This window comes from Phalacrocorax carbo, chromosome 9 (genome assembly GCF_963921805.1).
Source record: "Phalacrocorax carbo chromosome 9, bPhaCar2.1, whole genome shotgun sequence".
In the NCBI taxonomy this organism is placed as follows: Eukaryota; Metazoa; Chordata; class Aves; order Suliformes; family Phalacrocoracidae; genus Phalacrocorax; species Phalacrocorax carbo.
This window is the reverse complement of record NC_087521.1, coordinates 3248212-3268273: the sequence shown is the minus strand read 5'-3', so window position 1 is coordinate 3268273 and position 20062 is coordinate 3248212. Positions and strand designations below refer to the sequence as shown.

General features: G+C 35.5%; 1 protein-coding gene across 1 annotated transcript in view; it reads left to right on the top strand.

The window, feature by feature from the left end:
• Window positions 1-20062, top strand: part of RYR3 (ryanodine receptor 3) — a 204527-nt gene that overhangs the window by 142178 nt on the left and 42287 nt on the right. The window contains 8 exon segments of the mRNA XM_064460023.1: window positions 212-293; window positions 5498-5628; window positions 7008-7328; window positions 8713-8953; window positions 10489-10576; window positions 10684-10776; window positions 18541-18711; window positions 19151-19210. Of these exon segments, the coding sequence (XP_064316093.1) occupies window positions 212-293; window positions 5498-5628; window positions 7008-7328; window positions 8713-8953; window positions 10489-10576; window positions 10684-10776; window positions 18541-18711; window positions 19151-19210 (1187 nt within the window).

Here is a 20062-nt window from a genome sequence, read left to right as displayed (position 1 = left end):
GTTTCGGAGTGAATGTAGATGACAGACCAGGTATCAGAGAGATTAAAGATAAACAACACATGTGGAATATTGACAGCCTAGAATGTTCACTGATCTCTATGCTAAAAGTTTAAGACACCATTTATCAGACTGTGTAAAACAAGTGTTTAATATTTGGAAAGTAGTCTCTAGCTGAATAAATACTGATAATCTAATTCTTATTTTCCTCTAGTGGGTGATGTACAAGTTTCATGTTACAGAATTCTTTGTAGCCTCTATTCCCTTGGGACTGGGAAGAACATCTATGTTGAAAGGTATTGAGTGAAAAACTCAGCATGTAAAATTTTCTCTTTAGGAGTGTGTTGTTTAGGTAATAAAGCAGTTTGAATGAAAGGTGTGTCTGAAACAGCATGAGCATGTTTAAAATACACTTTAACTGCAGTGTGGTTGCCTTAGAGTTCAATTCCAAACAAACAAAACAAAAAAACAACCACCAACCCAAAACTAAATAAAAGCAAACAACTCGTCCTGCATATGGTAGTGGATCTGCAGGGAGATTATTTGTCCCATACAGAAAGCCAAATTTTTCCATGAGTTGCCATTAAGGTTACCGAAGTTTGGCTACTGCATGTTACTGTGGTAAGTAGGCTGAGTACTAAGTAGGCTGCGTCTGTCTGACACCTAAGTCTATACAGAGTTCTCAAAATAGTTGTCCTGAGCATAAAATCCTAAGCTTATGGAAAACATTCTGACAGCCTTTAACTCTACAAAGGAAACCACCTTACCAGTTACCTGCATTTTAAAAAGAGTGGGTCTACAATTCCTTTAAGCATCTGGGTCCTATGATATGTTCCGAGCCCTGGATTTTAGAACCTCTTGCATTAAAAGAGGCTCAAATCCATATCTGCTGCTTCAGAAAAGAGAACCCTGATTGTTGGTCTGTCTGCCACAAGACAGGGGCCAAGGTAATCATAACCCTTCCTTATGCTTCTGAAGGCTTTAGGTTAGGCACTTTTCATGATCTTTATTATAATGAAAAGTTTAAGATCCACAAGGCTTAAGAGAGAGACTAATCTGGAGGAAATACAACTGTCTAGCCTGGTTAGGAGAGGCTTTGCCTAGTATGAGGAATGGTGGCCTCCACTTCCCTCCTGCGAGAGTTTGTTCAGTAAATTCTTCCATGCAAAACGCAAGAGCAGTCTGGTGGACAAACTGTCTCTTTCCTCCCACTCTGCCTGCGTGTGTGTCCACGTCCAGTCAATTATACGTCCATCACTAAATTACAAAGCTATCCTCTTTCTTTATTCTCTTTCTGGGCTTGAAAATGTTAAAAACTCTTTGACACATATCTGATGGGCAAAATAGGAAGTGCCTGAGCCCTGCTCTAACTAGCAGTGAGGGTCTTCTCACAGGAAAAAAAGGTGATTGTGTTCGAGCTGCCTTTTGATGAGAAGCGCTCACAGCACAGGCCTCCACTTGATTGGCAAGAGCTATAAGCACTGGACAGTTACGTTAAACATTGATATAAGCAGCATCACCTTTTCCTACTGCAGTTGTCTTCTTAAAAGGGAGGAGTGATCAGATCGGATATATCTGAGGAAATGAATTAGATTCCTAAGGCTGTGTGAGAGGTTTCCAGCTGTGGATTTCATTTAGTATGGTTTTCACTAGACTCACTCAGGCTCTTAAATTAAGGCTGTAGGCAGACATCAGTGTCTAGGTGGGAGGCAGGATTTCAAACACACTGCTCAGTATTTCAGCAAAACTTGGAAGTGAATGATTCAGCAAACTTGAACAATTATTCAGGTTAAACAAGGCTAAGATTTAGGACCAAGGTGCAGTTTTTCTTGTGGTGAATTTTGGCAGGACATTAAGAGGTTTTACCTTCCATTTCAGGATGAGTCATAGTCTACTCTTTCCTAGGTGAATATCACTTTTCGTGGCTGAAATAGTTCAGCTGATTCCACAAGACTCCTGGCTGTTGGGGCTCAGGACTAATACTAAGTGGGATTGCTGCTGCTTCCTTGTTGTGAAACACTTCCATTGTCAAGGGGTTTATCCTCTCTACAAAGAGTGTTCAGCTTGTTTAGGATATTGGAGATGTTTCTGATTTCTCTGTGGACCTTTCTTCTCTAAATGTCTCTGTGGTTCATAAATGTGGAGGACTAGGTGCAAAACGCAGTAGTTCTTGACTACTTCGAGCCCCAACGCTCTACTGGCAAGTGTAGTATTATTGCTATTGGCATTCTGACCATGAATTCTATACCCAGGTAGGCATTTCTTTTCATTCCCTGCATCAGAAATTTTGGTCCTAAATTTGGGGTTGAAAACTCTCTTTTCATACCCAGTACCCAAAAGTTCTATGTCCCTTTATGGTGTCCTGGTTTTTGACTCATCGGTTTATAGAAACTTATTTCCAAAGGATTCTTAGCACAAATGATGAAATATCTGTATCAATAATGAGAAATATAAACTTCTGTGTAAGTTAAGAAATTATACCACTTTTTTTTAATGTATGTGGTTAAATATGACAAAATTAACTGCTGTATTCAGTCATACGTACATATCCGTATTGTTCAGTTTAAGACTTCTGTCTGACCTATTAGAGTCTTCTCAAAATGAAGACTGCCAAATACGCAGGAAAGTCCATTATAAAAATGGTCTAATAGGAAATGCTTCTTCAAGACTACCATCCGTTGGTGGTGTTTCATCTTGCTTCGGTTTTTCAAAGTCTATATAGATTTGATTACTTATCAAGTGCTTTCCACTTCCTCCAAGACTCGCGCGTCCACCTCTGACAGTACTTCCTCATTGTCTGGAGCAAATGTTTCCAGTCAGCGGTCTTCCTGACATGTTTTGTCCAATGGGTTAATGTGGCTTTTCTTCAAGCATCTTTTACTCCATTAATTCTGTTGAACCACTCAGTACCGTGAGTGATTTATTATACATTACTTGCTTTTTATGTCAGTGACTACGTGCTCTGAAATTCTTTTTATCTTTTCTAATTTCCGTCCTGCAAAATTATATGCTTTCCCTTGGTTTCTCATACTTAGGACACAATATGACAGAAAATATCTCTGTACTTAGAGTAATTTTCTTAGCCTTGTTGTATAATTGTTCACCTCCTCTTTTGGCTTTTTTATATCCTCCTTTCATATAGAAAGATGGGTATGCATTATGACATTATCCGTGCATGTAATTAAATAGCCTCTGTGCACTTGATGTTAGTCTTCTCAAATTACTTTTTAGTGTGTTTGTGTACGTAAGTATATACACACACCGAGCTTTTCCTTCCTGATCTAACAAAAGGCAAAGACATAATAAAGTTTCCTTTTCCAGAAAATTTATGAAACATATATATATATATATAAAATATTGCATCTTTCATTGCAATTTAAATTGGAAGAGAACATGGCTGTGCTTTAAAATATAGTAGGAATTCTATCAAAATATTATTTTTTAATTAAATGTTCTGTGGTTGCTCTCTTACTAATGCATCATGTATTCTGTTGGAAAATGTACACTATATGGATGGTCAGAAGATAAGGAAGATGACATAGATATATAGGTGGAGCACATAGGTCCTTTATGATTTTGTGGTAATTGATTTCTGCATTTTCCATTTCTTTGATGGCAGTAAACCAACAGTAAACTGTAGTAGTTCTGTACAGAGAACAAATGAGCATTCACCCTTGAAATAGAGTAATATTATGTGAATCATGTTACATTAAAAACCCAAGTGAACAAAACCCCTTTTTTATAATGCTTTTCCAATCTGTAAGGCCATTGCTTTTGCCAATTTCTTTTGTTTCTTTTGCAACAAAAGAAGTTGGAGGGTATATAGTTGCATACCTCTTAACAGCCCAGCATGGGTGTGAAATAAAAATTGACACAGGCAGTTGAAGATGAGGTAGTAGATGGGTCATGATCTTTGACTTTAGGTCCTAACATGAGGAAGGTTTTGCTAACCTGAAGCAATCTTAAACAGATTTTTATTATTCCTGGAAGTTAAACAATCATAGAATCATGGAATAGTTTGGGTTGGAAGCGACCTTTAAAGGTCATCGAGTCCAACCCCCCTGCAGTGAGCGGGGACATCCCCAACCAGATCACGTTGCTCAGAGCCCCGTCCAACCTGGCCTTGAATGTTTCCAGGGATGGGGCACCTCCCACCTCTCTGGGCAACCTGGGCCAGGGTATCTCCACCCTCGCGGTAAAAATGTCTTCCTTATATCTAGTCCAAATCTACCCTCCTTCAGTTTAAAACCATTACCCCATGTCCTGTCACAACAGGCCTTGCAAAAGAGATTGCCCCATCTTTCCTATAGTCCCCCTTTTTAGTACTGAAGTGTCACAATAAGGTCTCCCTGCAGCCTCCTCTTCTCCAGGCTGAACAACCCCAACTCTCTCAGCCTGTATTCATAGGAAAGGTGTTCCATCCCTCTGATAATTTTTCTGGCTGTTCTCTGGACCCGCTCCAGCAGGTCCATGTCTATTCTTAAAAAAACATGTAGCTTCAAAGGATGAAAGGCGTGCGCTATCTTTATCTGATCTGTATGTCACGCGTAACGAAATCTGTAACGCATCTTGTATCAGCAGTGCTTCAGCACTTCAAAAGAGTACGTTAGCTTTAGTTTTAAGCCAATGTGAGTCTGGTCTTATGCTGAAAAGGACAGTCTCAGCATTTCTTGCACCTTCGTCTGTATATTTCCACCCCTCTCTTTTTTTCCCAGTAAATAGTGTTTATGCAGCCTGATGATGAGTATGTTTTGTTGCTGTTGGTGGATTTGAATAGTTTTGTGTTTATGGTGAGGTTTATTTCTAGCTGGACCGATTCCTTCATCCAGCTTATTAAGATGCGATCTGAGTTTCAGTGCTAGCACAGAACAGACAAGTGGTAACATGGGAAAGTTGTGGGAGGGAATGCGGAATTGCCCCTTTCAGAACATGCCACACAGATTGCCATAAAGTCATGAAATCAGGCTGCAATAAGCAGTGGTAGTGTTTCTCATCGTTTCACTATGTAAATGATATAATGTGTGAAGCAAAGGAAAAAATATATATATTTGCACACACAGAAAAGAAGTGAAATCTTGAAAAAGGGTATGACTCAAAACAGATTGCTATTGATTATATGCATTTGCTCCTTGTTTAAGCAAACTGAAGGTATGATAAGAATATGCAGTTACTAATCTATTCTTTATGCGTATTCCAGACATGTTTTCTGTAGTTTGTAGTTGCACAGTTGCACTGCGGAGCAGTTTACCTTTAATATGCAATACTTGGTGGAGGTTGGTTTTTTTTAGAAAACTGTGTTTCTTATACCGCTGTAATTTCCAGTAATTTTGTTCATGTGAGAAATAAAACTTTTCAAAACTGTCAAATAATTCCTAGTACATTAAAAAGATAAACTAAATCAGCAATACATTTTAATGCTGCTTTATAATGCATGCTAGACATTGAAAGCCTAGTGAAAGACTTTTCCTCTCAGGTAACTTTTAGTGTCTGTCATATACAGGCAGCGTCCCGCACTTGGTGAGTGCTTAGCATCTCTTGCAGCAGCCATTCCAGTAGCATTCCTCGAACCTTCTCTCAACCATTACAACCCATTGTCTGTCTTCAACACAAAAAGTGCCAGAGAACGAGCGAGTAAGTACTATTCCTCACACACACACAAAAGAAGTGTTTGCTCCCCTCCAACTAATAGTAATAGAAAAAAAAATTGTAATAATGAAAAAAACCCAAATATATGCCTCAGCAGAGAACTGCTACTGTTGCTCATTCATTACTTGCTCATTCATTACTTGTCTTTTTAGCCTTGCTTTGCTTTGTTGAGACTGTGTTAACATTGTTCCCTTTCTCCTAGCATGTTTGGATATTTTTCTGAACATGGTGTTTGAATTCTTTTCTGAAGCTGCATACTGTAATATTTGAAGCTTAGTTGAAGAACATATCTACATTACAAAAAGTTCTAGCAAATACTACAGTTGTGTTCTTACTAGCAACATGCAGGAGGTGTAGCATCTTATTTATGTGAACAGGAAAATTATCTGTATTTTTGTTGTCTTACCAGTACTCCAGTGCAGTTTGGTATAGGGAACTCCTGGCAGAATATGACTTTAATTCCATGAAACTATATTCAAAGGAGCATGAGTCTTTCTACATAGATTTTCTTCTCTCCTGACTTACTCTTGATGGACTCTCATATCTTAAAGTATATCAGTATTTTCCTCATCGATCTGTGTAAGAATCATGACCTGCCAGAATCATTGTTCTTTTAAACAACAACAACAAAAAGTAGGCAGATTGATTCCTTATTCTTCATAAGTTTTTTCCATATAAAAGCAGTTATGAAAAATCTTGTGCTAGCCTTTCCTTCCTGTCAGTTCTACTTTATAGAAGAAGCACTGGTGGAAGAAGAATTTTGCTAGAGTGACTGGCATTAGATTATGATGGGTTGTTAATTGCTGAATAAGCACCCTTCGGTTTCTAATGCAAGCTACCTGACAACTGGAATTCCTGCCTGGCATTTTTGTTGGGAGATAGTTGTGCCGAGTTGGTGAACTAAGTACAGTTTAATTTTAATCTCACCCATAATTTTGAGCTGTTTCTTTCCTTTTCCCTGAGGTGGATTTAATCTTTTTGCAAACTGATGTGGAAGTTGTAAATGATGATGGAAACAATGGCCAGAGTTTATCCAATATTGATAAAAGTTGTCAGTTCTGCACTTTTACATAGCTGGGCTGCTCACCAGGTAATTGCAGGACACCTTATGGTAAAGCCATAGCTTTATGGCAGCTACTGTCTACATCAGTGCTATAGGCACATCATCAGAAAGATATAAATTATGAGTTGAGAGACCCATGTGTATCCCAAAGTCTTACTACAGTTACATCTGCCCAAGATGGTGACAGAAAAAAAACCCTGAGTGACAGTATAATTTGTATTTAGGGTTTAAACATAGATGAACGTAGATGTTCTCTTTTATTTTGTTAATTAATCTTTTGCTTTTCTACCCTTACTTGCAGTTTTAGGTATGCCTGATACAGTAGAAGAGATGTGTCCAGAGATCCCTCAGTTGGATGGGCTAATAAAGGAAATTAATGATTTAGCAGAGTCTGGAGCAAGGTATACTGAAATGCCTCATGTCATTGAAGTTATCTTACCCATGCTATGCAACTATTTATCCTACTGGTGGGAAAGAGGGTCTGAGAGTGTTCCTCGAAGTGCTGGGCCTTGCTGTACAATGGTAACATCTGAGCATCTGAGCATCATTCTTGGAAACATTCTGAAAATCATTAACAACAATCTGGGAATAGATGAAGCATCTTGGATGAAAAGAATTGCAGGTACTGTAAATATTTTTAAAGAGTAGTTGTGCCTAACAATATTTAATTACTTTGCTACACTTCACCATCTTACCTAGTGATACAATAATAATAAATTATAATTAAAAACAGCAGGAAAGAAAGATAAACAGGAGTCACAATAAGGGAATTTTAAATTTTAAGAAATTTTTAATTATTATTTTTATGCATGCATTGTAGCATCACTGTAAGCAGAGAGTGGTCTATACGACATAATGGATTTTGAAAATCTTACCTTCTCTATGTACTGTATAAGAGCCTTAGCATTTCACTTAGATTTGTAAAATCCATTGATTTTCAAGACACCTAAGAGCTGAGTATTGCAGTAGAGGGTATAAGGCCTCTGAATTCTGTTCATGAAATATTAGGACGAAAGGGAAAGAAACTGTATATGATGACATAATCCCAGGAATAACCCAAGTTCAGAGTTAGTTGCTTTGCCTGAGTAACTGCCAGATATTACATGAGCAGAAAGGTCTCGCAAGATGTTCTGTGACACCTGGTAGCTGGCTAGCTGGAGAAATTTACTGCGTACAAATATTTTCATTCATCTTAAACAGTGTAAGAGCATAATATGCAATAAGGTGGTTCAAGAATATCTATGTAAAGGTAATAATTTCCCACTAAATTTTAACGTCCTGTTGGTACTGGGTTTTCAGTATTATTTTAAATACTGGAAGGTCTTTAATAATAATAATGATTCCATTAGAATTTAGGAAGAAGTTTGTTGCTTAATTGTAGAGACCACCGCTTGCAGTTTTGTAGTGGCTGCCTGTCTACATAAGGAGATAATGGGCTATTGTGGTTCTTGCAAGGATTTGTGACTCAGGTGGTCTGCATTTTATGACTAATGCTTGTACAGAACAGATCTATGATCTTGAATTAGTCATTCATTCTCTGCATTTTAGCTTGCCCAAGGCAAAAGAGGTAAAGGAATTCTTCCAGAACACTGTCTTCTCACTATTTTCTGACATTGCATATATTAAGAAAAAACTAAAACAACAAGCAAAAAAGCCACACACAAAAAAAAACCCCAACAGTATTTTTGTGTGGACTTTGTATCTCAATCCCTGCTTTGTTTATGTTCTAAGCTAGAGACACGTGACCTGCCAAAACCATGGCAGTTTAATCGACATAAGACTGAAATACTTACAATCCGAATTCCCAGAAACTAGCTTTTTATCTCCCAATACACACAGTTGTTACAAAGCTATATTCATAGTTTTATTAATAATTTTATGATGCTCCAGAAATATGTGAAGCACTATGACCTTTATGTTTTCTAGAACTGCAGAGTTCATATTAATATGATGAAAAACATCATTTGTGCATTAATCATAAGATTATCTATATTTTTTATGTATAGTTTATGCTCAACCCATCATCAGCAAAGCCAGGCCTGATCTGCTCAAAACTCACTTTATTCCAACGCTGGAGAAATTGAAGAAGAAAGCTATAAAGATCGTGATGGAAGAGGAGCAACTGAGAGCAGATAGTAAAACTGACACCCAAGAGGCTGAGCTACTCATTCTTGATGAGTTTGCTGTTCTTTGTAGAGACCTTTATGCCTTCTATCCAATGTTGATACGTTATGTAGACAACAACAGGTAAATAAAAACTAATAATTAAACTCATATTTATTAGTTCCTGTACTGGAGTCCATGATGAGATAATCAGAAAGAATACAATGCATGTAATGTTAGGCTGAGAATCAGGTCCTGAGTATTTTAAGATTCTTAACTTATAGAATGATGAACCTTGAATTCACACCTTTTTCTCACACGCACTTGGCTTATTTGGTTGTATTGTAACTGCACTGTTACCACTGAGAATGCATACCTTGACCAGACTTGTTATCTAGGCCACGGCAGCCCAATGACATTACAAATGGATATGCCCTTCAAAAATTAAAAAATGGCTAAAACCCTTAAATATTAATGAAGGGGTGAAAAACTGTTTTGCCTCAGTTAAATCATTCTGCTTGTAGATAATACCACAAAGATGTTAATCTTTTGTGTTGTTTTTTTAAGACAGAAATAAAAAGTGTTTGCACAACATTGTATTGCCTTGGGAATTGCCAGAAGTTTTTCTCCTCGACCATTTACTGAAGGATTATGGATTATTCTGTGCCTATGCTTTCCCTTTCCTTTGTCTCAGAACATGACCCCGAGATGCTCTTCAGAAGAGTATCTGAAGTATCTATAGTATCTCAGTATTTACGTTATCTTAATCTTGTCCTTAACAACATTGTTCTTCTGCGCAATCATTGTCCACTTATATTTTTTAGGTGTCAGTACACATTGGGCTAGTTAGGAGCGTTTTCATTGAGTGCACGATCATTTATGCTGTGAACCAGTTTACACTGAGAATTATTTGCTTTTCTGCATGAACTCAAGGCTTTACTATGTCAGACGTTGGCAAGGAAACACTTCAAATTTTTAAAAAGCACAGATTTAATTGGGCTGTGGAGAAATCCAACTAGAAAGACAGAGTTAATGAACATAAGTTATAATGTAATAATTCCTTCCATGTCTGCTGTCAGGTGCCCGCTTTATGTATGGTCATATTAGTGCATTTTAATTTAGAGATATTTAAGAGGGCTGCATCTGTTAGTTCATTTGCCCAAGTTTTCTAAGCATCCTTGTGCAGACAGAGCCAGACTGAAGTTCTGTTAGTTCCTGGATTACAAATGAAGCAGTTCTTACAGCTTTACCCACTCATTCATTCCCTTGTACTCTTTCTCCTCTCTCCATTATAGTGTTTTCTTTCGCATTAACACCAAGTTTTGATTACAAAGTTTTATTTGGGGAAAAAAAAAAAGAAATAGAGAAAGACTCAGAGAAAGAGTTTTGCTTTTCAGCCAGGTCTGTTTTCTAGTCTGGTTCACGGAAGAGGCACAAAACCATGTTTGCACCATTGGGGGGGAGGAGCAGGCAGAAATAAGTAGTCAAGAGTTGGGAGTTTTGTTGGAGACAAGTTAAAGCGCCATGGTCTCTCTAACCACGGTCATGGAAAATGGAAGTGATTCTCATTAAATTCCAAGATTAACTATATCAATGTAACCTGATCTATTAGAGATTGTTATATTCGGTTGTCTTATTTTAAATGTCTTATTTTAAATTTCTCTTGTTTTTGTAATTAGAGCCAATTGGCTAAAGAAACCAGATGCAGATTCTGATGAACTCTTTCGAATGGTAGCTGAAGTTTTTATCCTGTGGTGTAAATCACATGTAAGAAAGTGTATACTTTTTCTTCCATTTCATTCTATCTTTAAATACAGATGTGGTACATGCAGATGAATTAAACTTCTGGTGATTTTTTCCCCCCCCATTTTTAGAATTTCAAAAGAGAAGAACAAAATTTTGTGATTCAGAATGAAATCAACAATTTGGCGTTTTTAACAGGAGACACCAAGAGCAAGATGTCTAAAGTAAGTTAATAAAAATTTTTGGATTAGTTAAATCTTCAGCATGGGTTTAGTATTTTGTAAGAAAGCTCTGAAAATCTACTCAGATTGCAGCTGCTGTGCTGGTAGAACACACAAAATATAGTTCTGCTTCTTGATGATAGGCATGACAACTACTATGGAAAATATAGGCTATGTACCTCAGAGATACTTATTAAATGTCTGCTAAGTAGTGAAAGACACAAGATTAAAATAAAGGTCTTGATTTGAAAAAATTACACATATAAGAGAAGGTGGGTTGTGACATATAATATGGCTCGTTGATCTTTCAGGAAAAAAAGTTAGACTATTTTATAAAGGCAAGTGAAGAAACACTGGTTGCCTGATCTTCTTCTTGTGAATGTCCGTCAGCATTGTCCATCAGCTTTGATGGAGGAATGCTGTCTTCGCATGTACATCTTTATGCATACATATAGCCTGCCACATGCACACTGTTTTTTCTTGTTTCTTATTAATGATCACACTCATTTCTTTTTTGCTCATTTTCAATACGATAAGATGCCAACATGATGGCTGGAAAGTACATTTGTTACCTGTATAATAAAGAAAATGCATGTTGTCAAGGTAAAAAAATGCCACTTTGACATTAGCTGAGGAAGACTGCCTTACTCAGCTAAAGGCAGTTGAAGTCTAATTCCAAACGAGTGTTGCTAAATGTAGCAAAGAGCCCTTTGTTTTATTCATATATGTAATGTGTTTGGAGTAATCCTGTTCTGAAAGTGTTCCAGAGAAGTAGTGGGGTTTATTGTTTTGTATTTCACTATATTTTGATTGTCTGTAACCTAGCTGCTGTAAGTCCAACTTTAGGCAATAGAGAGTCAGATAAAATGTGCCGCTACTTTCCTTAATTCTCTTAAAAAATGTTTGCTTCTTTTCTATTACATTTTTTTATTTTCTGAAACTTGGTGAAGTTTCCCTGATATTGGACTGTTTACAAGCAAAACTAACAGATTTTCTGCTCGTCATTTGTTCATGGCTGTCACTGAGCAGCAATTCAAACTACGTAGAGAATTCCATATTTGGAGAAAAGGAGATTTCTAATGTGTTTTCTTGTTTTCAAGATGCAGCTCCTTGAAACTGTGTGATAGAATTGAAATGTTTGTATTATCCTCATTAGCGAGATGAGCAGTGGGCACAGTCCAGGGTATTTGATAATCAATGGCACGATAACAGAGTCTAACACACAGCTCTGTATTTTATCATATGGCAGTCACTACACATACTTTTAGTACCTAAACTTCAACATTTAAACGTTAGAATTAGCCTGAGGAGACAAGAATAAGGTGTACTTTTTTTAAAAAAAAAAACCCATGATAGATTAGAATCAGGTCATCCATATTTAATCTAAATTGTGTCTCACTGTAGTATTGCTATACAGGATAATATGATGTAAACCGTTAGTGTCGTATTTTAGCCATTCAGGCATGGCAGGAATGACAAAACAAATCTTTACAAAATTAATAATAGGTATCCCTCATACTGCTTCAACTTGTATAAGACCACAGGAGTTTAACATCAAGAACCTATATGATGCAAATTTGACAGAGTTTGGTTTTGAGGTCACATTTTCAAATGCCTGTTGTGTATGTTTACATATACAGATATATTATGTATGAATACTTGTATAAATATATTTATACATAACAGGGATGTAGGTGCACATGTAAATGTGCTTTTCTTCATATGTGTATAAAATACAGGGAGATTATACCTTTTTAATATGCATATAGTTTTTTGCAAGCATATTAATATCAGATCATTACATTCAAGGACACTCTGCATGATTATTGATAATATAGGAAGAAATATAAGATTGTCTTGTTCATGACTGAATGTTTTATTAATATGGTACTGTATCTGCAGGAGTGATTGCAGAATAGCCGATCATTTAGCTAGGCACTTGTTTCATGATTATTTAAATACCATGATGCAATACACGAGGCGTCTTTTAGAAGCATTGTATTGGGGTTTTTTTTATTGTTTCTAAGCAGGATATTAATAACATTTCATAATATATAACGTAAGTGCTCTAAAACCACTGCGTTCATTAAAGCATGCATTTAGATCTGAATAGTTTCTCTTTAAGACTGTATAGTTTAGAATAAACAAGAAATTCGACAAGTAACTGAATTTCAGGGTTTCTTACCAGTTTTGGTACATATTTGTATCCTCAAAGAATAATCAGTAGAGGACATTACATTAGGGAACATTATTTTTATAATTTCTTGCTTTAATATTAACATTCATCTCAGAAAGTAGTATGCTAACAGAATAATTAGCACTTTCCTCTTCATTCACATGATTTTTAGTGGAAGCAATCGTATCCAGTGTTTATCAGGCGTAAGAATGTATAGATGACTGTCAATATGAACATTGGCTATTAACTGTTGGCCCAAGGCAGAAATGTTTGGTGGCTCTTAAAGGAGTAAGGCCCCATGCTGATCTCGGACTGCTTTAAACAACTGTCTGTCTTACAACAGAGACATAGTATTTTTCCTAAGATACAAGATACTGTGATAGTACCAGTGTGTCAGGTGTGATATATCATGTAGAGAAGGTTCTATATCTTTACATGCCATATGCAGAAAAAAAATGTGCAGAGGGTGAAGGATTAGGCTTACGTTATTTATTGGTAGCTAATAGCAGTGGTAACCAATGATTCATCATTGCAAGCAATAAATTGATTACGTTCCCATTGTATTTTGATTATACAATACTAACTTTGTTAATATTTTATCAAATACATGTATTAACAGCTGAGCAAGTTTTTTAATTTTTCTTTTCTAAAAAAATGGCAGCAGATTGCTCGGAGGGGAATGGTAAGTTAGAGAACTTTCAGTCTGAGAGAGACTGGTGACTTAGATTGCATTGAAATAACAGATTTGTGATAGAAGTGTTGAAATGGAGAATTTAAACACATTCAACGCCACTGTTCTGTTATTTTTGAACCCTTCATAGGTTTGTTGATAAAATAGCATTTTGATTAAGTTGCAATGATGTCCTATGGTGTTTTACAGTTAATTGGTATAAATGACTAAATGTATATGTTCACATGTACATAATGAATGTGTAATACATAGGTGGGCAAATTTTGGTATGTACATTTTGGAATCTAAATGGCTGTGTGGCTGGATATATCACCTCAGTTGCTAAACACTTGCATATCCTACTGAAGTTTTATTTGACTGGCCCTTGTTATTATTTTTTTTTTAATCTATTTTTAAAAAGCATTTGGATAGACTGAATATAGAAGTTTGCAGCAGTCATAAAATCCATTTTTTTATTACAGAACAACATCATGGTTTGTGCCCATTTGTAATATGTAACACATATTATTTGCAAATTTGCAATTAGAGGGTTTCATGTTAGTAGTTTCTGCAAGAATTTTAGATCTTTGAAACTATTTCAATTGCATAGAATACGTTTCCTTTAGATATACTATGGTAAATCATGCGTGGATTACTTTTATGATCATCTCTAATAAATGGAATATGATTAACGTCTTTACTTACCTTCAGTATATATCTGCTGAGCCATGTCTGTGCAGCATCTACATATTTCACGCAATTTAAATCTTCAAATAAATTTGCTATTTGTCTGAGTAAGGTATTGAAGATTCTGAGATGCTTAACAATGTGATGCTTAGGTTTTCAGTCTTTCTTGACCTCTATCTGATATTCTTCACTATGTGATATAAATATAGTAGGATATAAAAAGATATAAAATAGCTTGGCTTCAACATTTTGAGGCTAATTCAAGTATCACAAGGAAATAAAGTTACTATTAGAGCTATCACAGAAGGAGGGGCTTGTTTGTGTTTATGGTTTTTCCTGTTTGTTTTTAACCAACAGTTTTCTATACTATTTTCCCATGCCTGGTCAAAGATTCTTTTGAGTAACAGTGGAAATTTTTTTGCCATTTTACCGTAACTACATGGTTTTGTTGTTATCTTCTTTAGGTGATACAATGATAATACAGTGTTGACTATGGAATACATGTTTATTTATGTGTATTTATAGTATTAACATAATAAACAGGAAAAAAACCTGGGTATGTATGAGAGTTATAGTTGAGTTTATAATAGTGTTCTCAAAATGGGTACTGCTGAGAGATACGAGTTTAAGTCAAGTTTTCATTCAGGCTGTCTTCAAAACAGTAATGAGCTATGCAATGGGAAAATACATCTCTAGATGAAATGCTGTGTCTTCACAGGGACAGTTTGATTTCCATTTCTAAACATATTTTTTCTCAATATTATTTTGGTGGGGAAAAGAGGTAGAAAAATATGTTTGTGGTGAAAATGTGAATATTTTTCATTGTTGGACTATCCAGAGTTCCAGACACCGTCCTCCTTCTCACAATATTGAGAAAATATGCAGTAATTAGTATATTGATGTTCTTACTTAACAGAGGTACTTCCTTATGTGCTGAAGCAACAACTGGTAGTGCTGAATGACAGATAAATTCAGAAGCTCAATCATTTAATAAGGATTAAGCTGAATAAAAATTATTTCAGTAAGATCTCATTTGATAATACACTTACAGCCTGTTTTAGCTACAAATTTAAAATATTTTTATTGTCCTGATAATGCTGAGTAGGTTTATTACTAACTTGCAAAATTACCATATTTTCATCCTTTTACTTATGTTTTTTTCCCTTTATTTTTCTTTCATACAGGCCATGCAAGTAAAGGTACAGGTCGAAGTGCATGATGTGTCTTTGTCTTAGATTTAGAGATGATCAGGCTCCAAGCATTTTTTCCATTGATCATAGCAGTGGCGTCACAAAGTGAAGGCCCAGGTTCCACCTACTATAAATTTTATCTGAGTTAAAGTGGCATTATTTGACCAGAGCAGCTGAAATTCCCTTGGGCAACCCCACATGTTGCTTAATGTGAAAATGTAGTAAAGTTCCCTTTGGTAACTATTTTGGATGTACATTCCGCCTCTGCTGTCTTTCTGCGTTCTGATTTATTTTGCTAATATATTGAAATAGACATCGTAAAAGCAATGCCTAAGTAGAGTTGTCAGAAACATGTATTTGGCTTATGATATTCAGGAAAAATATATGGGACAAACGTGCTATAACCTATACCCTGCCTGAGATGAATATAAGATTGTATTAGAACCAATAAGTTTAAATAAGATATAGGATTTAAATCCTAACTTTTTCTAAAATTAGAAGTATCTTTAGTAAAGATGTGAGATGTGACAAAACTTTTGAATATTCCTTGTTTCTTTTAGGTATTTAATGTATTCAAAGCTTGCTTTGTCTCCAGTGAACCATAATTCACCTTCCCTTGCATCGTTCACAGTATCTTTTTTAAATATGAATTTCTAATAATAAATGAGTACTTTTCAACCTATGGTGGTTGAAAAACCAACCTTCAGTGGTGAAGCAGAATGAACAGCAAAATGGAGCGTAAACCCCTTCCATCTTTCCCTTCACCCTGCGTGCTGAGAAGCACACATGATGCTGTGAAGAGTGTTCAATCAATTACATTGTAGGCATAAGTTAAAAAGTGAGCAGTTTTGTTAAACTGAGAGACCTGATTTCGTGCTTTGCTGTTGTCAAACTTCTCCGAGTATATAGAGTAGGATTTAATGAGTGCTCTCGTGATTATCTCAGGGAATTGAAGGCTTAAAGAGGCTTGGAAATACTAAAAAGAGTAATTCCATCATCTTCGACAGCTTTGGCTGGTGGGTTTCTTTTTTTTCAGTAGAAAGTCTTTTTTCTTTTTGATTGTCTATTTAATCATTATGAATCTCCTGGAGAATCTGTAATTCTTTTTCTGTGTATGTTTGTTGAAGAAAAATCCATTTGTGTGTTAAAATCCTCAAACAAGTAAAATCATTATGTGCTGTTAGGCAACCAGATTATATTATTATTCTTGCAGAGGTCCTTTTACCACAGTTAATTATTTAGGCAAAATATTTCCAATTTAATTCACTTTACATATGAAATGAAGATATTGTGTTTACTCATGCAGGTCCATATTAGAACTGAAAGAGACATAATTTGATTGTCATTTCGGTTTCTGTCTGTGACTCTACTTATACATTTATCAGGAGGATCTGTGAATTCAAAGAGAGCAGAATTTGATGGCAAAGGCAGAATGGATCTTCTTTTCGTGTTTTAAAAATGTTCAGGCTTTAAGGTTCACCTACCTTGTCCATACCTCATTATTAATCTCAAATGAAAATAAAGAAAATTGGATGTGTAAAATGTCCTCAAGCATAAAGATAGAGGAAAAACAAACCAGTCTCTCCTTTTCTTTTTTTTAAAAATATATCTATTATATATTTTGTTATTCCTTATTGAAGATGCATAGTGACGCCACTGGAATACAGTGATACATTGTGGGATTTGTTTGTCTGCTGTCGATGTAAAGTACAAATAATGTCATTATTATAGCCATTACATCACTGCTATTTCTAAGGCACTTCCAAAAGCAAAGCTTTGAGGCAAAGTACTCTTTTGCAATTGTTAGTTCCTTAAGAAAGGAAGCCACATCCATTTTGTGTTCCCTCTGACCTGCAAAATGCTCAGCACCAGCTACATACACAGAGATTCATCATCTAGAAGACAGAATCTGCCAAAATTTGCCACTGAGTAGAATATATAGGGCTGCTTTTTTTTTCCTTCCAGTGATTACTGTGATAATAGTGTGGTAATAATTGGTAAATAATGAATTGCAGTGGATTCTGCTGTATCCTTATGTGGAAGTACACAATGTATTATAAAAACAGTAGTCAGTAAAATTTAATTGACAGAGGGAAAAGGATGTGGAGGGTTAAATGCAAGCATTTGCTATTTTGTAGTGTTGTATAAGTCTGGAGGCCTAGTCCTGAAATCTTATCTTAGGCAAAACTCCCCTTCAGTGTAGTAGGAGTTTCATCTAGGTACAGAATTCAGAACTGGGCTATTTTTATGTTGTTGTTGTTGTTGTTTACCATATGTTCATTAAATATATGGGTCTGTTCTAAAGATTTTGGTTCGCTGTCTCATAAATGAAAAGTTGTGTGTGAAATATTGTTGTACAGTGTCTCTTACAAGAAGATAGGGCAGGTGTTATTCTGTTGTGCTGTTTACTTCTCTGTCTCTTTTGTTTTCCTTTTCCTATTACTCATGATCTCCAAAGATGCAAAAGACACAATTTTTCATCCCAGAGTTACTTATATTAGCCAAAGCCAAAGGGCAGTGCTTTCCCCAAAGGCACTAATCCATTGGCATTTAATTGCATTGAATCAAAGCCTTTTAGATACTGGTAATTTTCAGCTGAGACAAATCAGACAATATTCTTTCATTCAGATCCTGGATAGCTATCTTTATGTGAGTTTCTAAAAAAAAATGTAAACATCTTGAATTTATCTCTGTAACATTGAGAACTAATGGTGTCCCCAGAGACTTTTAATTTCAGGGTTGTTTCTGGTTTGAGAGGTAAGATCCAGAAAATATAGTTAGATCCATATGTATGAATGCACACAAAAGTATGTCACTGCTATTAAATATTACTGTTATTGCAATTTCTGCACTGACACACACCATAAGTATTCCTTTACATTTCCCGTTCAAGACTGTACACCCTTCCCCGAATGTAGCATTTTAAATCAATCGTACTACGTCAGGAGCATAGTTCCCTTGGACTGTTAGGGGAACAGTGTGATGGACAAGTGTGAGAACAGAGAATTACGGTCATTTACTTTTCTATTTTTTTTTAATTATAGTCTGGAGGACAAGATCAAGAGAGAAAGAAATCCAAACGTAGAGGGGATTTGTACTCCATACAAACATCCTTGATTGTAGCTGCACTTAAAAAGATGCTTCCTATTGGTTTGAATATGTGCACTCCTGGAGACCAAGAGCTCATTTCTTTGGCTAAGACTAGATACAGCCATGTAAGTGTATACTTTGTAAGAGTTTTGTAACGCAAAATGAGGAGGATTTTATAAACTGACCTCTGAGGTATAGCTATCTAAGCAGTGAATATAATTAATCAATGTACTGTAAGCATTTAAGGCTCCTAATTGTGCCTTCACAAGAAAAAGTGACGACAGCTGCCATCATTTTCATGTCATTTTCCGTTTATATACAATGTAAATTTTTACATATGCATATTCATTTGGAACAAATACTGAAATATCAATTAACTTTAATTCTTTTCAAAGTTTAATCCTTGTTTTGTGGTCAAAATTGAAGTCTTCGTCCCATGCCTTATATACTTTGAAAACAAGAGAGGTTAAGTTTCAATATTAAAATAATAGCTGTTCTATGTTATACATGTTTTTATGAGATGAATCATAACCTGAATTGAAAAATACTTCTACATTTTTACAGAGGGACACTGATGATGAAGTCAAAGAACATTTACGTAACAACTTACATTTGCAGGAAAAGGTAACAAAAAAAAAAAAGTCTGTCCTAAAAATGCTGATGTGCACTTTTAAAACACAGAAATCAGAATTGCTTTGTTTATCATGATACATAAAAAACAAAAAAAGAATGTGAAAAGCTATTAGAAAAATTGACATTTTAACTTTTTTCTTCATAATTTTTTCATGACAATAATTACTGTATTTATAGCTTTGGCTGGTATTTTCAAGTTTCAGGAAGTCCAATAGAATGGGACAAGTGTAAAGAATTTAGTTATTTCTAGTTCTAAGGCTGTAATTACTAAGAATCAACTCAATCCAAGAAGAAAATAAAATTAAAACTATAGTATTTCAGCTACTCTACTTGAACTTAACTTGCTCTAATGATTATATAGTATTTCTAAGAATATATGCATTTTAAAGTGACTGTGATAAAATAAGAAAAGCTTGTGTCATCTTAACCCTTGAGATGTACCAGCACATTTATGTTTCTGCTATTTATATGCTGAATACACTGTCAAAGGTGATACCGAAATGGAGTCCTCATAATTCTGTAAAAATAAGTAATTTAGATCATTGCCTACAGTCTTTGAACAAAACAGGACTAACTCGTTTGTCTGTCATGGGAGATGACTGTCTGGTTGCTATGAATTTGTGCTTACATAAATTTAATTTGGACACACTAAGTAATTCTAGTGTGTTTCCTCTATTTCTGTCTTGCAAAAAAACCCAAACCATGTAACTCTTCACCTACTGAAATTCCAGCTGTATTCCATAGGCTCCATAAACCAGCCTTCCACTGTCAGTACAGAAGTCCTGTAAGGAGTTAAACTCAATCCCAGTACTAAATGTGCTTCCGTATTTTTAATGCAGTTAA